This window comes from Neovison vison, chromosome 8 (assembly GCF_020171115.1).
Source record: "Neovison vison isolate M4711 chromosome 8, ASM_NN_V1, whole genome shotgun sequence".
NCBI lineage: Eukaryota > Metazoa > Chordata > Mammalia > Carnivora > Mustelidae > Neogale > Neogale vison.
The window spans coordinates 124581076-124595659 of record NC_058098.1 but is presented as its reverse complement, the minus strand read 5'-3'; the positions used below and the strand labels follow the sequence as shown (position 1 = coordinate 124595659).

Here is a 14584-nt window from a genome sequence, read left to right as displayed (position 1 = left end):
TCCTAACAGAGGAAGTACTGATGAAATGTCAAGATTTGGAGGAAAGAAGTAAGTTTCAGGATAAACTCTGGTGAGTCTTCACCTTCAATGAGCTCACAGTCTATCTAGAAAGGCATCCAACAAACAGGTAATTACAGTATGCTGGAATGAAAAGATGCTACGGATTACAGAGGAAGAACACTTTATCTAGTTTAGGGTATCAGTGAAGGCTTCCTGGAGGAGAAGGAAGAATTAGATGACAAAGTGAGGGCAATAAAGGGGAAGGGGGTAGGAAGGCATGAAAGGTGGAAGCAGCTTGTGCAGAAACCTGCTTGGGAAACTGTAAAGGATTTGAGTAGTTTTGTGGAGAGAAGCCGAGTAAAAAGAGTGAAATAAGGCAGGTCTGGGGAGGCTGGCCATGGTCGCCTGGGAATAGCTTCATAAGCCACAAATGTCAAGCTGATAAATGTCAATTTAACCCACCAAAGTGATTTTCATGGCTGAACATATGATGGTTCTAGTAGCGCTTCCGGTGGAAACTGGGCATTTGCGTCAATCTCTGGAGCACCTATGAGGTGTGGGGCACTGTGCCAGGGGATGAGGACACCACTGTCAGCAGGACCCAGGCACAGCTGACTAATCCTGTAGAACTGTGCTACCCCCAGCCGCATGTACCTGTTTAAATTCAAATTAATTCAAATTAAATAAAATTAGAAATTCACTTCCTCTGTCACATTTCTTTTTCTTTTTTTCTTTTTAAGATTTTACTTATTTATTCATGAGAGACAGAGAGGGAGGCAGAGGCAGAGGGAGAAGCAGGCTCCCTGCTGAGTAAGGAGCCCAATGTGGGACTCAATCCCAGGACGCCAGGACCATGACCTGAGCAGAGGACAGACGCTTAACAACTGAGGCACCCAGGCGTACCTCTGTCACATTTCAAGTGCTCAGCAGCCTCACATGGCTGGTGGCTACCACGCTGTTTCCCTGCTATTGGACAGTGCTGTGGAACAAAAGAACCACTGGAAAGTTTTGAGCAGGAGAGTAACATCACTAGATCTGCATTCAGGAAAAACCCTCTGGTGACAAAGGAAAGAATGTTTTGAGGGTGAGGTGGGGAGTAGACTAGAGATTTCCTAATAAGATCCATGAAAAAAAAAAAGATTTCTTTTTTTTAACCACAGCATGGATTTGTTTTAAATATCTGCTTTACTACGGTAAGTGGAAATATTTTGATAGTTTGATGTTACAAAGAATGAAAAACCATGGTTAAACTGAACCACCACAGGAGTTTCAGCATTGCTATAGGGATTTCTGGTTAAACACGCAAGCCCTTGGCATGTCACTACAAAACAGGGTGGTGTACTGAGTCAGCTTTTTTTTTTTTAAGATTTTATTTATTTATTTATTTATTTATGAAAGAGAGAGCATCCCCAAGTGGGGGTGCACAGGGAGAAGCAGGCTCCCCCATGAGCAGGTGGCCCAATGTGGGACTCAATCCCAGGACTCTGGGATCATGACCTGACCCAAAGGCAGACGCTTAACCAACTGAGCCACCCCTGTGTCTGCTTCTTAACAGGACATATGGTCAAGAGGTAATCGACTTAACAGTCCAAGGCAGATGTAAAAAATGGGTAAAACTGAGTGTGTGTGTGTGTGTGTGTGTGTGTAGGTTCTTACTGGTCATTTGTTGGATCTGAGTACCTATCTGTTCTTTGCTAGTGTGAATCTGAGGTAGTTGGAAGAGTCTGGATTCCAGGAACTCATGCTAAGGTCTGGTTCCTCTGTGTCCCTCAGGCACTTCTAACCCAGCATAATCTGGTTCATCTTGCCCAAATCTTTCTCCTGTGTTTCAACCACAAAGTACCTTAACTTAAGCCAGAAAGAAACCTGGAGGAGAATCATCTATCCCCTTCCTTAGCCCCCCATCCAAAACCCTCGCGCCTGCCTTCACTCTCAGAGTCCTCAGGTGTCTCACTCTGAACACGGCAACACTGAACTCATAGTTTTCCTCCCAGACCTGTTGCTTCTTCCCCTCTGTTTTGCTGACAGTCTATAATGGATGCAATTCTTGCTCATGTTGAGCACCTCTAGCCCGAGTCCAACGAGAGGAGGAAACTATTAGTTACTATGCTTCTGTAAGCTTCAATTTTTTTTTAAAGATTTCTAAACTTTATTTACTTGACAGAGATCCCAGAGAGAGAGCAAGAGAGAGAGAGAGAGAGAGAAGAAAGCAGGCTCCCCGCTGAGCAGAGAGCCCAGTGTGGGGCTCAATCTTAGGACCCTGGAACCATGACCTGAGCCAAAGGCAGAGGCTTACCCCACTGAGCCACCCACATGCCCCTGTAAGCTTCAATTTTTCAAACTTAAGGTTTACAGTATGGACTTGGAATACTCAAGCTTTTTCTTTGCACTAACCTGAGTTAGAATTGCTGAAGGGTTTATCTTAAATGCTTGAATGGAAATGGAATTTAATCCCAACCCAGAAGCAGTTGAAACCTGGCTGTCTGCCTGGGCCATCAGATGGACTTTGGAAATCTGCCAATACTGAGGACCCTACAGCCCCATAAGATTATGTGTTAATTTTCAATTACTCTGCTTCTCTGTCTTTCAAAAATAGATTGGAGAAAAAAGTAACTCTTGGGTTGTCTTGGAGAGATCTTCATGAAGAATTCATGCAAACTAGTTGTTTCATGCTCATGCTTAAATCCTCATTAATTCTTGCTTTCCAACCAAACACTTTTTTTAACTTATTTTTTAAAAATTCTTAAAAATTTTTTTTAAGTAGGCTCCGCACTGGGGATGGAACGCACAGCCCTGAGATCAAGACCAGAGCTAAGATCAAGAGTCACACAAGAAACTAAATGAGGCACCCAGGAGCCCCTCAGCCAAACTCTTCTCATCTCACAGTGGGGAGAGCATCAGTAGCCTGAGCTCACAAAGGGAGAGTTTCGGGCTTGACCAATTTCAGTTTGCCTCCTTTTTTAGTTGCGCCAATATTTTCAGTCTGTTATTTTCAGTCTAAAACACAGCACACTGTGGCTTTTGTCATTCTGCAGTATTCTGTAGATAACAAGATAAAACCTTTACCTTGGCACCCACTCAGAAAGCCATTTTAATACTAATGTAGTACAACTCATCTGCGTGTCTTCAGCTCAGAAATAATATTTATACTATGGTCTCTTCTGGCTTTTAAAAAATGTGTTTCCAGGGTGCCTGCATGGCTCAGGCAGTTATGGGTCTGACTCTTGATGTTGGCTCAGGTCATGATCTCAGGGTGGTGAGATCGAGCCCTCTGTCATGCATGGAGCCTGCTTGGGGTTCTTGCTCTCACTCTGCCCCTGCCCCAAAACGCTTCTCCTTCTGAAGTATGTGTTAAAGTTAAAAACTTCTGACTGATAAAATCTTGACTTTTCTTAAGATTCCCAGCAACTGGTGACTACTCAGGATTAGCAGATCTAAGGTTTGCCTTAGAGCTTAGAGGTAAACTCTAAGGTTATCCCCCAAAGACAGTGTTACGTCCCAACACAATACATCTTTATAAACTGAACAGAATAGAAAGCATTATTTAACCCTTGAGAGAAATAAAAATGAGATGGCAGGGGGAAAAAGGGCCTCCTGAAACAAAGCTATGCTAATGGAGGGGTGATGTAATCTACTTACACATACAATATTTTCCAGAAACCATGCAATAATGAAGGCTATAGCTATGTGTCTCTTCAGCATCCTACCTTCTCCACAGATAGCAGACCCTCCCTTCTTTGGAGACTGACCCTTATCCATTCAACCATGTTATCTTAGGTGGGGCCAGCAAACAGAAAACCTGCGGTGAGTAACATGACCCATGATGGACCAAAAAGAACTTCCACTGGGGTTTTTCAAGTTGGTACAAAGAGAGGGTCAATCACTGTAGGGTACTGAGGTTATGAAATATGAACACACAGGTGTCACATATACTCCCTGCCGTGTGAAGGGCAGCTATACTCGGGAAGCAGCAGCCGACATACAACAGGGAGGAACAAGGAGCATGAGGGTAGCAGAGAGAGACAGGGAGACACCTAAGTGAGTCAGAGCTCCCCTGGCTCTCGTCATCCCTGAGGAACAGCCACAATAACACTCTGCCCTTCCCACAGTTTGGCTACAAAGAAATACCTTCAGGGGTACCTGGGTGGCTCAGTGGGTTAAGCATCCAACTCTTGGTTTCAGCTCAGGTCATGATCTCAGGGTCCTGAGACTGAGCACCTGGTTGGGCTCCGAGCTCGGCATAGAGTCTGCTTCTGTCTCTTTCCCTCTGGCCCTCCCCCCACTTGGATGCACACACACTCTAAAATAAATTAAAACAAACAAAAAAACCTTCTTGTTTTCCCTAAGCTAATTCAATCCGAGCTTCTGTCACTTATAGCCAAGAGTTCTGACTAAAATAGAAACGGATATTCAAAGTGGAGAGTTAACACTGAGGAGAACTCGTTGAGTCAAGCTGAGGTGTGGATGGGAGCAACTCTCCAACCCAAGGGGGATCCATCAGTCTGCTGAGGAAAGCAACGAGTTAACCTGTACTCTCTAGGGCGCTGGGACTTAGGTCTTGTGCCCCTTATGGCCAGAGTTCCAGGCACCTTGAGAGGAAAAACAGGATGGAGCAGTGATTTCCTGAAGTCTTCAGAATGACACTGTAAGGGAGGGAGACAGGTTATCTGAAAGCAGTTGCCTCAGCCCAACTGGGGTGAGATAATTAAGACAACTGGGGTCTTATGGGGGTTGTATTGTTCTGGGAAACCCCAACACAAACCTCAGATGTTTGGCAGAGTTGGGGTAGGGGCCGTTACTCAGTACGTGGACAATCTGTGGCTCTAAGTGCTTCTGGACAGACTGCCAGCCTCTGTTCTGCTCCTCCTTTCCGAGCCTTCTCATTCCTGGGACAGGCTTTCTTCTGGACTCCCCTCACTGCTGCAAACCACTGTCTCCTCTCACAGTCAACTGAGCCCTTGGTCTTCTCCAGTCTGTAAAATCAGTGTCCACTCACCCATCTGCTCTGCTGCTTCCAAATTCTCATTGCTATTGACTCCTCTTCCAGTTTTCTTTCTTCTGGTGGGTTTTTACTCAAGATAATCTCTTGGCTGCCGTTTTGGCGGTGTTTCAAAAGGAAACACAGGCAAATGTGGCTTAATATGCCATGCTTTCTGTCCCTTCCCTGTCCTATCTGAATTACAATTATCCTCCTTTCTGATCGCTACCTTGTACAACATATTACTTGCTTCAGGGTAGGGTGGGTTAACTTGTCACAAAAAGACATACGGAGACCTGACCTGGATGAGTGGACACGGCCTAGGTATCCAGGGCTCGGGGCTGTCAAAGGAGGCGACAGACTCCTGGGAGAGTTGTGCACGCATTCGCAGGTATACGTAGAATACTGCCTTATGTGAAGGAAAACCCTGTTAGTGGAAACGGTATGAGAAGGTGTGCATGGGCGTGTGTATGTACACACTTCTGCACACAATGGTGTGCTGGGAAGTAGATCAGTGGTCTGCCAACAAATTTTTTTTTTCCCCAACAACTTTGTTATCTCTCTTTCCCATGGCCACTCTCTTCTGTTCTTGACAATATAACCTTCTTTTGGGGAAATGCTCTTCCCTCTGTTTTGATGATATAGGGCTATCAGGCGTGGCCCATCACAGACACATGGAGGAACAGTAATACAGTCCAAGACAGTAGGATCCTTCCTTGGAGTTTTCTAATCGGAGGTAGGAAAATACAACCTCTTGAGTGCGGACTCCATGGCTGCGCACCTGAGGCCATCGGCAGTATTGGGAGAAGGAGTCACGGCAGCAGGGAAAGGAGATGGCATTCTGGGGGTAACCAAGGGATAGAGAAGCTATAGGCGGGCAACCCGGCAGCTTTTCAGTTCCTTTTATGACCCATGGGCACTTGTGCCCTTTGCTTCCTCATTTTGCCTTTGTCTTTGTGGGTCGGTCCCTTTTTTTCCTTGTTTTTTTTTTTTAAACTAAGAACATGTAACATGAAATCTACCCACTTAACAAATTTTTAAGTGTAAAGTATTCACTAGGAACACAATGTTACAGAGAAGATCATTAAAACTTAGACTTTTTCATCTTGCCTAACTGGGTTTGTGCTTTTTGATGTTAAATTTTAATACCGAAAGTTAAAAAGAGTTGATAACGAATATACCAACCAAATGCACAAAGCAGCAGTTTCATATTTCAAGTTTTTGTTACTGCCATAGTTCTATGAAATGCCCACAGAATTGTGAAAATTTGAATATTCATAAAAATTCATAAAGCTAAGGCTTCGGGAGATATTAAAAAAATTTGCATCATTTACCATATTGGTCTGAAAATACATTATGATTAAAAACACTACAACAGTCCAGAGAATAATATCACCGTTCACATTCTGAACCCTGCGGAAGAAGAGGGACCGAAGCAAGCCTCGGAGGAAATCAGGTAGAAGGGGGAGATTTTAAGCCTCTGCTTTACAGTTTTCAAAGTTTTGCATTGTTTGTTTTTAAGTGTATTGTTTTGGTTCTTTTAAAAGCAAGGAAGTGTCCAGAAATTATTTGGACTGAAGCAAAAATGGAATTTCCATTCAATTATAGCAACGTCAATATATGCATATGAAATGAATATTACACAGAGCAAACTGCAAAATGGACCCTTTCAGAAACAGAATTCCTAGTATCTCAGCCAGCATCTTTGCAATGGATTAAGTTTCTTTAGTAAGTAACTTTGGTGGCTCCTGGGTTGGCTAAGTGTCCAACTTGTGATTTTTGGCTCAGGTATGATCTCGGACTCCTGGGATCGAGCCCCATGTTGGGCTCCGCACTCAGCAGGGAGTGGGCTTGAGGATTCTCTCTCCCTCTCCCTCTGTCCTTTATCCCACACATGCGCATGCACCCACTCTCTTTCTAAAATAAGTAAGTCTTTAAAAAGTAAAGAAAGAAAAAGATAAAAAGTAACTCTCACATTTGTGATGATCTTCTATTTGGACTAACACATTATTTTTGACCCTTTGTGGCTGTTATTTTTACACCCGCTGCCTATTGAAAATCTGTAGCTCTTAAATTTTTTCTGCATTTTTACTACTGTGCATGTTCTTGCCTAATTCGGTGATTTATGTCTTACGCTGAGTTCTAAAGGACACCTCTTATTTCTGGAGAGTAGCTTCAATCCCCTTGAGGATTCTCTGGCCCAGCAGAGGAGGGTCTGTGACTTGGCTCTTGTGCTGGGTTCCTAGGTTTCATCAGACTCTGGAGACACAGGTCTGATGACATTCAGAGGAGGAAAGAAAAAACCGATGAGTCCTTAAGGAAGTACACAGAATAAATACTAGCTAGAAATTTACACTGGTTTGGTAACTTGGGCCACAAAAAGCCCAATCTATGACTTACGCAATGAAGTCCACACAGTACATCATAATCTCATCCCAAATATAAATGAAATCTCCTAAAATTCTAAGGACCACATTGTTGGGGGGGGGGTTGCACCTTGTTCCCATGTGGCCTCTACTCCAGCAACTACTCTCCTTGATAAATGAAGGCGCCCCATCTTCCGTGCAGGCCTCTAAGGGCTCTGGCCACCTTTGTCCCGCGGCTCAACCCCATGCAGTGTGACAGCCATCACGAGGGTTGACCAGCTCTACCAGACCTAGCTCGGCTGGAAAGCTGTACTAGCTTAAACATTGACTTTAGAATAAATCTTAGTCCAGGCCACAGTACACCACCTGAAACTACTTCAGAAGAGGCAGATACTTCGTGAGTGACAACTGCACTCGCGAGGGATCCTCCGCCTGCGGCTTACCGCAGCGGCACCCAGCGCAAGGCTGGTCCTTCCGCAGAGGCAGCGGTGAGATGATGATGATGATGAGTTCCCCGTCTCTGTCTTCTCAAGCAGCAAAACATTGTTCAGAAAGAGCCCCCCTCCATCCCCCCAGCCTCTGGCAGCTACGTTTAGCTGCAGTCACTGAATGCCTGGTTACTTGGTCACCAGGCACTTGGGGCCCTCAGGGACTCAAGTGACTCAGAGTGACAAAACAAGTAAATGAAGAGAAGAACTCAGATGAAGTGAAACCCTAATAGCCAGCATTGCTAAGACCAGTGTACCACCCGCGAGCTGACTTGGTCCACTAATCCACCTTGGCTTCCTGGTTTTGAAATGGAAACACCCCTGGAGCTGGGATTTAGACTAGTTTAGATTCTGGGTCTGGATTTGAATGCTAAGGTGTTTTAACATAAAAAAACTAAGGATGGGATACCTGGGTGGCTCAGTGGGTTAAGCCTCTGCCTTCAGCTCAGGTCATGATCTCAGGGTCCTGGGATCGAGGCCCAAATCAGGCTCGCTGCTCAGCGGGAAGCCTGCTTCCCCCCCTCTCTCTGCCTGCTTCTCTGCCTACATGTGATCTCTGTGTGTGTCAAATAAATAAATAAAATCTTTAAAAAATAAAAATAAACAAATAAATAAATAATAAAAAACCTAAGGGCTAAGGCCAGCAAGGGTGGTGGCAATATCTAGGTAGATGGGAGAGGTTTCCTTGTTCAGTATCCTTGCAGAAGCTCTGTTCTTCTTGAAAGAGTATTATTTGTAAGTTACCGTTTCTTACCCACTTGTTCTCTCATTAGTTTACTTCTTAAATAATGAAAACTATCTTAAACTCTCACATAACCCCCACAAGGTAGACACTATTATTGTTCCCATTCTATAAATTTGAAAGATGAAGGTATGGATCTTGTTCAAGGTCAGGGGAGGGTGGGGATCCGAATGCTGAGAGCCTGGTTCACATCTACACTCTAGTCACCAGTACCCCTCAGCTCTGCCCAGAGGAAGCGGTGTGGCTGTTCCCTGCTGGCGGTGTCTCAGGAAGGTGGTGGGCAAGCACTCCCACCTGGTCAGTCTTGAGTCTCCCAGTGGTAACACTGCATTATCAGGTCACTCTGATTTATTAAATTTATTAACCGCTCTACTCCAGGGCAGCCTTAGAGCGCACTCCTCAGCTTCCTCCAAGGCTCCGTCCCAAACTTGCTTGATGTAAGAATCCCCTGGAAAACTTATTGTTGAAGGTGTAGCTTCTCAGGATCTCAGAATCCACTGGGTTTGATGTGGTCCCAGAAGATTATATTTTTAACAACTGACCTAGATTATTTTTCCGAGTCTTCTCATCAGTCAAGTTTGGGAAATAGTGCTCTAGGAGTTTTAGCCAATGGGAACAAATATAGTTGATCTTAAGTATTATGTATTATATATTAAGTCAAAGTATCATTAAGCAGATGACATTTCTACAGCTGAATTAATCCAAAGCAATCAGTACATATGGCACAAAGTAGTTTTCTTCAGGAAGAACTTGGGGAGTCAGTTGGAATGTCTTTGTTGTTTTTTTTTCTCTTCCTCTCTCTGGGTGATGACTGTTAGAAAGAATTCTTTAATGGCTGTGCCCTTGAGGGAGTTTCTGCAATGCTCTGATTATGGAATAGCTTAAATCAAACAGAAAGTAAGCCATTTTATAGAGTTCTTTTAAGTCCTGCCTAAGAGAATTCTGGAGAAGAGTAAATTAAATAAAGAAGAGAAAGGAGTACACAGTCCCAGTTCCTTGTAGGACCCTAAAGGGAAACTCCTTGTATAACTAAGAGAGAGACTCCACTTTCAATGTAAATGTTCATGAGTCATATACAGAATGATTTAGGTGAATATCAGGGATTAATTCAATTAACACAGTCTAATCAGGAAGCAGAAACCATCTCTGACATTTAAAGAACACAAATACAAAATTGTTGTAATTCATAATCATCAAAATACTGTTTAATGTTAATAAAAAAAAATCTCCAAAGTACCTAATCTGCTTTGACACTATATTCACTACTTGTCACAAGTGAGAGCTTACGCCCCAGGCACCCCTCAAAAGCAGACTCCTTTGGTTGTTATATTTATGAGTTAGTCGGGAGAAAAGGAAGAAAAAAAAATAGAAAATAATATTAAAAGACAGTTAAAGAAGGAGAAAGAAAGCCAGTCCTTTCTATCCCGTGGAAAGTTCTGCTCCCCAGGCCAGGCCAACTCTGAGCAGTGGCTGAGGCGTGAACCCAACGTACCTCTTGGTGGGGGTGGGCGCTCCGGAGGACGCAGAGGCGTGGCTCACCAGGGCATCATTCATATTAGCGAGCGGGCGAGGGGGACTGAAAGCAAAGACATTTACATTATATTAATAATTACCAACATGACCAGGGGAAACAAATGAAAGAGTGATAAGAGCAAAGGAACCAAGTATCATTCCACCTGATAAGCACAGTGGGAGCCGGGTGGGAATCGAGAGGTGCAGCCCAAGCAAACTCCACAAGAAGGGTTCTCGAGCTCAAAGCCGGCGGACCACAGAGCTGTGCTGTACCAGGAGTGACCAATGACCCACACACCGGGACAGGGAGATGACTCCTCTGGCTTTTGTTTCGTAGTTCTGTATACAAGTCTGAGTTGCTAATTTCTCTGCATTTTAGGTGTTTCCAGAGTTACGAGACCTTTGATGTTTGTGGTATATTACACAGGTCACAACAGCAACATACGTGTTTTTCCTGATTTGGTTAGAGTTCACTATCTTCCCTCAGACTTAGTTTCCATACTGGTTACCAAAAGAGACTATTATTGGTCCTTTACTAGAATCTTAATAATCAACCCATATTTTATACTGATCCTTTAGTTAGAATGCTTTCTTTTATAACCTAATCCAAATTCAAATTTGAAAGTAAGTATTTTTAATAACTTGTTTTTAACACTGGTTTTCTGGAGGCCAGGTCTATTGCTCCCTCTTGGAGAGTCTTAAAGGAACAAATCCAAACTTACCAAAAGGAATCTATGATTTTGCCCTTCAGCTATCTTCAGCTGGTCTCCCTCCCCACCACCTTCAGCTACAAAGGGTTTCTGTCTCACATGTGGAGCCACATGACTATTGCTAAATATCACTCCTGGGAAATCTCTCACTTCCTCCCCTAAATTGAAAGAAGTACTTTTCAGAGAAATTTGACCATCAAAGCCAAAAAGTGAAGCAGAAAAGTTCTTCTCTCATATTTAGGTGCTTAGGAACTAGCTCCTGGTTTCTCTTTATATTTAAGTGCTGAGTTAATTATGCGAAGTGTTTTTGTAGAGGTTATACTTAGCAAGTCTTGGTGAATATTAAGGGACCAGAGCCTTTGCTATTTTGCAGGTTTTATAGTACACTCAAACAGAGACTCAAGGGAAAATTTTCAGGTAAAGCCAAGGAATCTAAAGGAAAGGTTAAAAGGGATAGATCAATCAGTCACCCTAACTGCATACCTACCTACGCACCTACCTCTATATCTGTCGATATACACCCCTCCCTTTCTTTTAACTCAATTTCATTTCTGGGTAAGGAAATAATTAAAATATTTAAATATCACTGAAATATTTTAAATGATTTTCTCCTTAATGGAGAGGATCAAAGATGGTATGTAATTTGCAGTGAACAGATTTAGGGCTCTTGATTTTTATTTTTTATTTTATTTTATTTATTTATTTATTTAGGGCTCTTGATTTTGAAGCCACAACACTATGTTTATTGTTACATTTTCCTCCCTTTATGTGACAAGTCACAAAGACATTCAGAATTGAAATATGCCTTTCTAAGTGACAATGTAATTCCACATTATTCATCTCCCTACCTATCTTCCAGGCAGGTGTCCAATATTGCCCCCAAACTTTCAAGCCTATTAACGCTGGTGGCTGTGCTGAGTTATAATCAATCGATCAATCAATCATTGTAGGCTGACTGATAAAAATGAACACAGAGATTAACTTAATTTTCATCCTAAATTTATATTTGTCTCTAGTCCTTTGAAATCAATTGTCCAAATGGAACAAGGAGACAATTCCTATGAGAGAAACAAATCCAACACCACAGCTTTTTATGCTTGAGGGCAGCAGAAACATTCTGCTCCTGAAAATAGAATGGGTTTTGCCTCCTTAATATATTATTATTCATAATCCATGTCCCAAATAAGATAAAGACATGCTCATGTTGCTTTCAGAACTAATGTAATTACCTAGTATTTTTCAATATTGAAGATACTACTACATTCAATTTCCTGTCTGATATTCTCAGAGGATAAATGACAAAAGAAAAAAAACTTTTTAAAAATTTCTTACATGGGATCCATGTGATAAAATTTCATGATTTGTAGTATTTTGTTTGGTCTGATGCCACAAAAGTCATTAATAATCATCTCTTGCTCTTGTGAGATATCAGGCACAATTATTATCTTAGAGTACACATATCAGAGCCTCTTCTCCAATATTCAGAACCAGACAGTAATGATTACATTGTAAGTTGGAAGCTAATCATAACTCCCCCCAAACTTCCAAGCCTTTGTGAACTTCTAGCACATTTTGCTAGAGAAATTGGTACTATGTGTTTGTAGTCCAAGATGGAAGAGGTATTTGAAAACATAAATGGTGTCTTTACTGCAGGACCTACCACTAGACCCACAATTCGCTGTGAAAGCCAACAATTCAGACGTGGTCTTAGAAGATGTAATATACCATAAATGACTTCTGGCTTAAAAAATGTTTCATAGCTCCTATAAGACAGCGAAAGAATGCTTCCAGGTGTGAAGTAGACATTAATGGTACCAGTTACTTACAAAGCAGAATTGATCCAAGTTATCAGATCAGTTTTGGTGGCTGTCTTTAACATTCAAAACCTGTTGAATACCTTGAACAGGCAACAAGATGTTCTACATCTTCCTTTGGTGAAGATCTCAGCAAGGTATCTTTAGACACTAGTGAGTTCTGTGATACTCAACTGACCACCAGCCATCACTTTGTACAAATTCGGGAGCTCCTTCTTTGTTCATAAGACATGCCAATATTTTGATAAGAAGATAGAAGCAAATGGATGCTACAGATAGAAGTAATCTGCCAGGCATAAGAGGTGGGTATAAAAAGACGACTTGGAGAGAATTTTTAAAATTTTAATCAAAAGGAAAGAAGCATTCTTACTGGGTGTCTACTCATAAAAGATAAGTAAGACTATCTTCACCTCAATAACATAATCATATATTGATGAAGACAGATATATAAACGAATTATCGAATTAAATGAATGCAAAGGAGTGAGAGCAGCAACACAAGTACAAAGTGTTGAGGAGTCCAGGGAAAAGCAGTGACTCCCGCCTGGAAGAAGGGGGGGGCAAGTGTAGTCAGGGTGAGCTAACACTGAGGAGAGACATTCCCAGCTACAGAAAAAAAGTTAAGGGCATCCTAGATGGACAAGGTGATTTGGAAAAAGGGATTCAAACCCAAAAGGACGTGACATATTTGGGGCTAAGTTAGTTGTCTAGACCCAAAAGCACTTGAAAGGGAGTAGCTGAAAAATGTCTCTGGAAAGTAGATTAGGGCCAGGATATGAATGAAGCCTGTTCTACCACAAGCTAAGAAGTTTGGATTTTATACTAGAGGCAGAGGGGGAAGCATGGAACACTTTCAAGTCAAAGGATAATGTACTTATAACTGGGCTTTGAAAACATAACCTGAGAAACTTGTAAATCACTGGTTTTAATCAAGGGTGTGCATAGGAATAATCTTTGAAGCTTTCTGTAAAACAAGGTACTAAGGTCTACCCCTCAGTTTAGTGAACCTCAGTCTTGAGGGGAAAGAGGACTTTTTCTAACACTTACTCCATTTAAACATCACTTATGTAGAATGGATTGGGAAGGAGGATGGTATGGAAGTAGGGAGACCAATTAATAGGTTATGACAATTGTCCAGGTCAGGGATTATGAGGGTTGACAGTGGGAAAGAGAGAAAAGGAAAAATACTGCTGAGATGATAAAAAAAATAAAAATAAAAATAAAAAAGATAAGGTAAAAAAACTGAGTCAGTACGTGGGGTTAGTGGGCCAAGAATGACTACTGGTGGTTCGTGATATCGATATCCAAACCAGGGAACACAAGAGGAGGAAATAAGATTTGGTGTTGGGTAGACAGAATGAGCGGGGAGGATTTCACTTTTGAAATTGCTGAATTTGAAGTTGCATGGATAAGTACAGGTACGTGATACCTAGAAAGCAGCTGGAAACAGGAGAATAGGAACCCAGGTGCCATAACAAGTCTGAAAATAATTGAGAATCGTCATTTAAATTGTAGCTATTCATTTAAGTTCTGATCACTATAAAGGTGTATTTTTATTTACCATTTTCAGATAGAGCAGGATAGGTTTGGGGAAATATCCAGTAAGAGGATGGCTTAGATAACAGGTAAAGAACTTCCAGTTACTGGTCAGATACACCTCTTATCGTAAAGTAAAAATTTCACTTACTGGTACAAGGCATTTCACATTACTTCTCTTATGACCAGACCACTCCAGTTTATTCTAGCGGATGCTCTGGAATGTAGACTAATTTAAAATTAAAACTGCTACAGAATCTCTCTTAGGGTTTTGAAAGCTAGGAACAGATGATGAATACTTCATCATGCATTTAAAATCGTAAGGACAAATTATATATAACTGTATATTTCTTTTTTCATTTATCAACTATTTGTTCTCTACAAAGTGGGTGGTATGGTGCTAGCTGCTAGAGATAAAAATGAAAGAGATAAAAACTTA

General features: G+C 41.9%; 1 protein-coding gene across 7 annotated transcripts in view; it reads right to left on the bottom strand.

The window, feature by feature from the left end:
• The window catches only part of DTNB (dystrobrevin beta), a 232458-nt gene that overhangs the window by 68797 nt on the left and 149077 nt on the right, over positions 1-14584 (bottom strand). For all 7 annotated transcript variants that reach the window (XM_044261953.1, XM_044261956.1, XM_044261957.1 and 4 more), the window contains exon 11: positions 10067-10150. In XM_044261953.1, coding sequence (XP_044117888.1) covers positions 10067-10150 — 84 coding nt within the window. The remainder of the gene's footprint in view (positions 1-10066; positions 10151-14584) is intronic.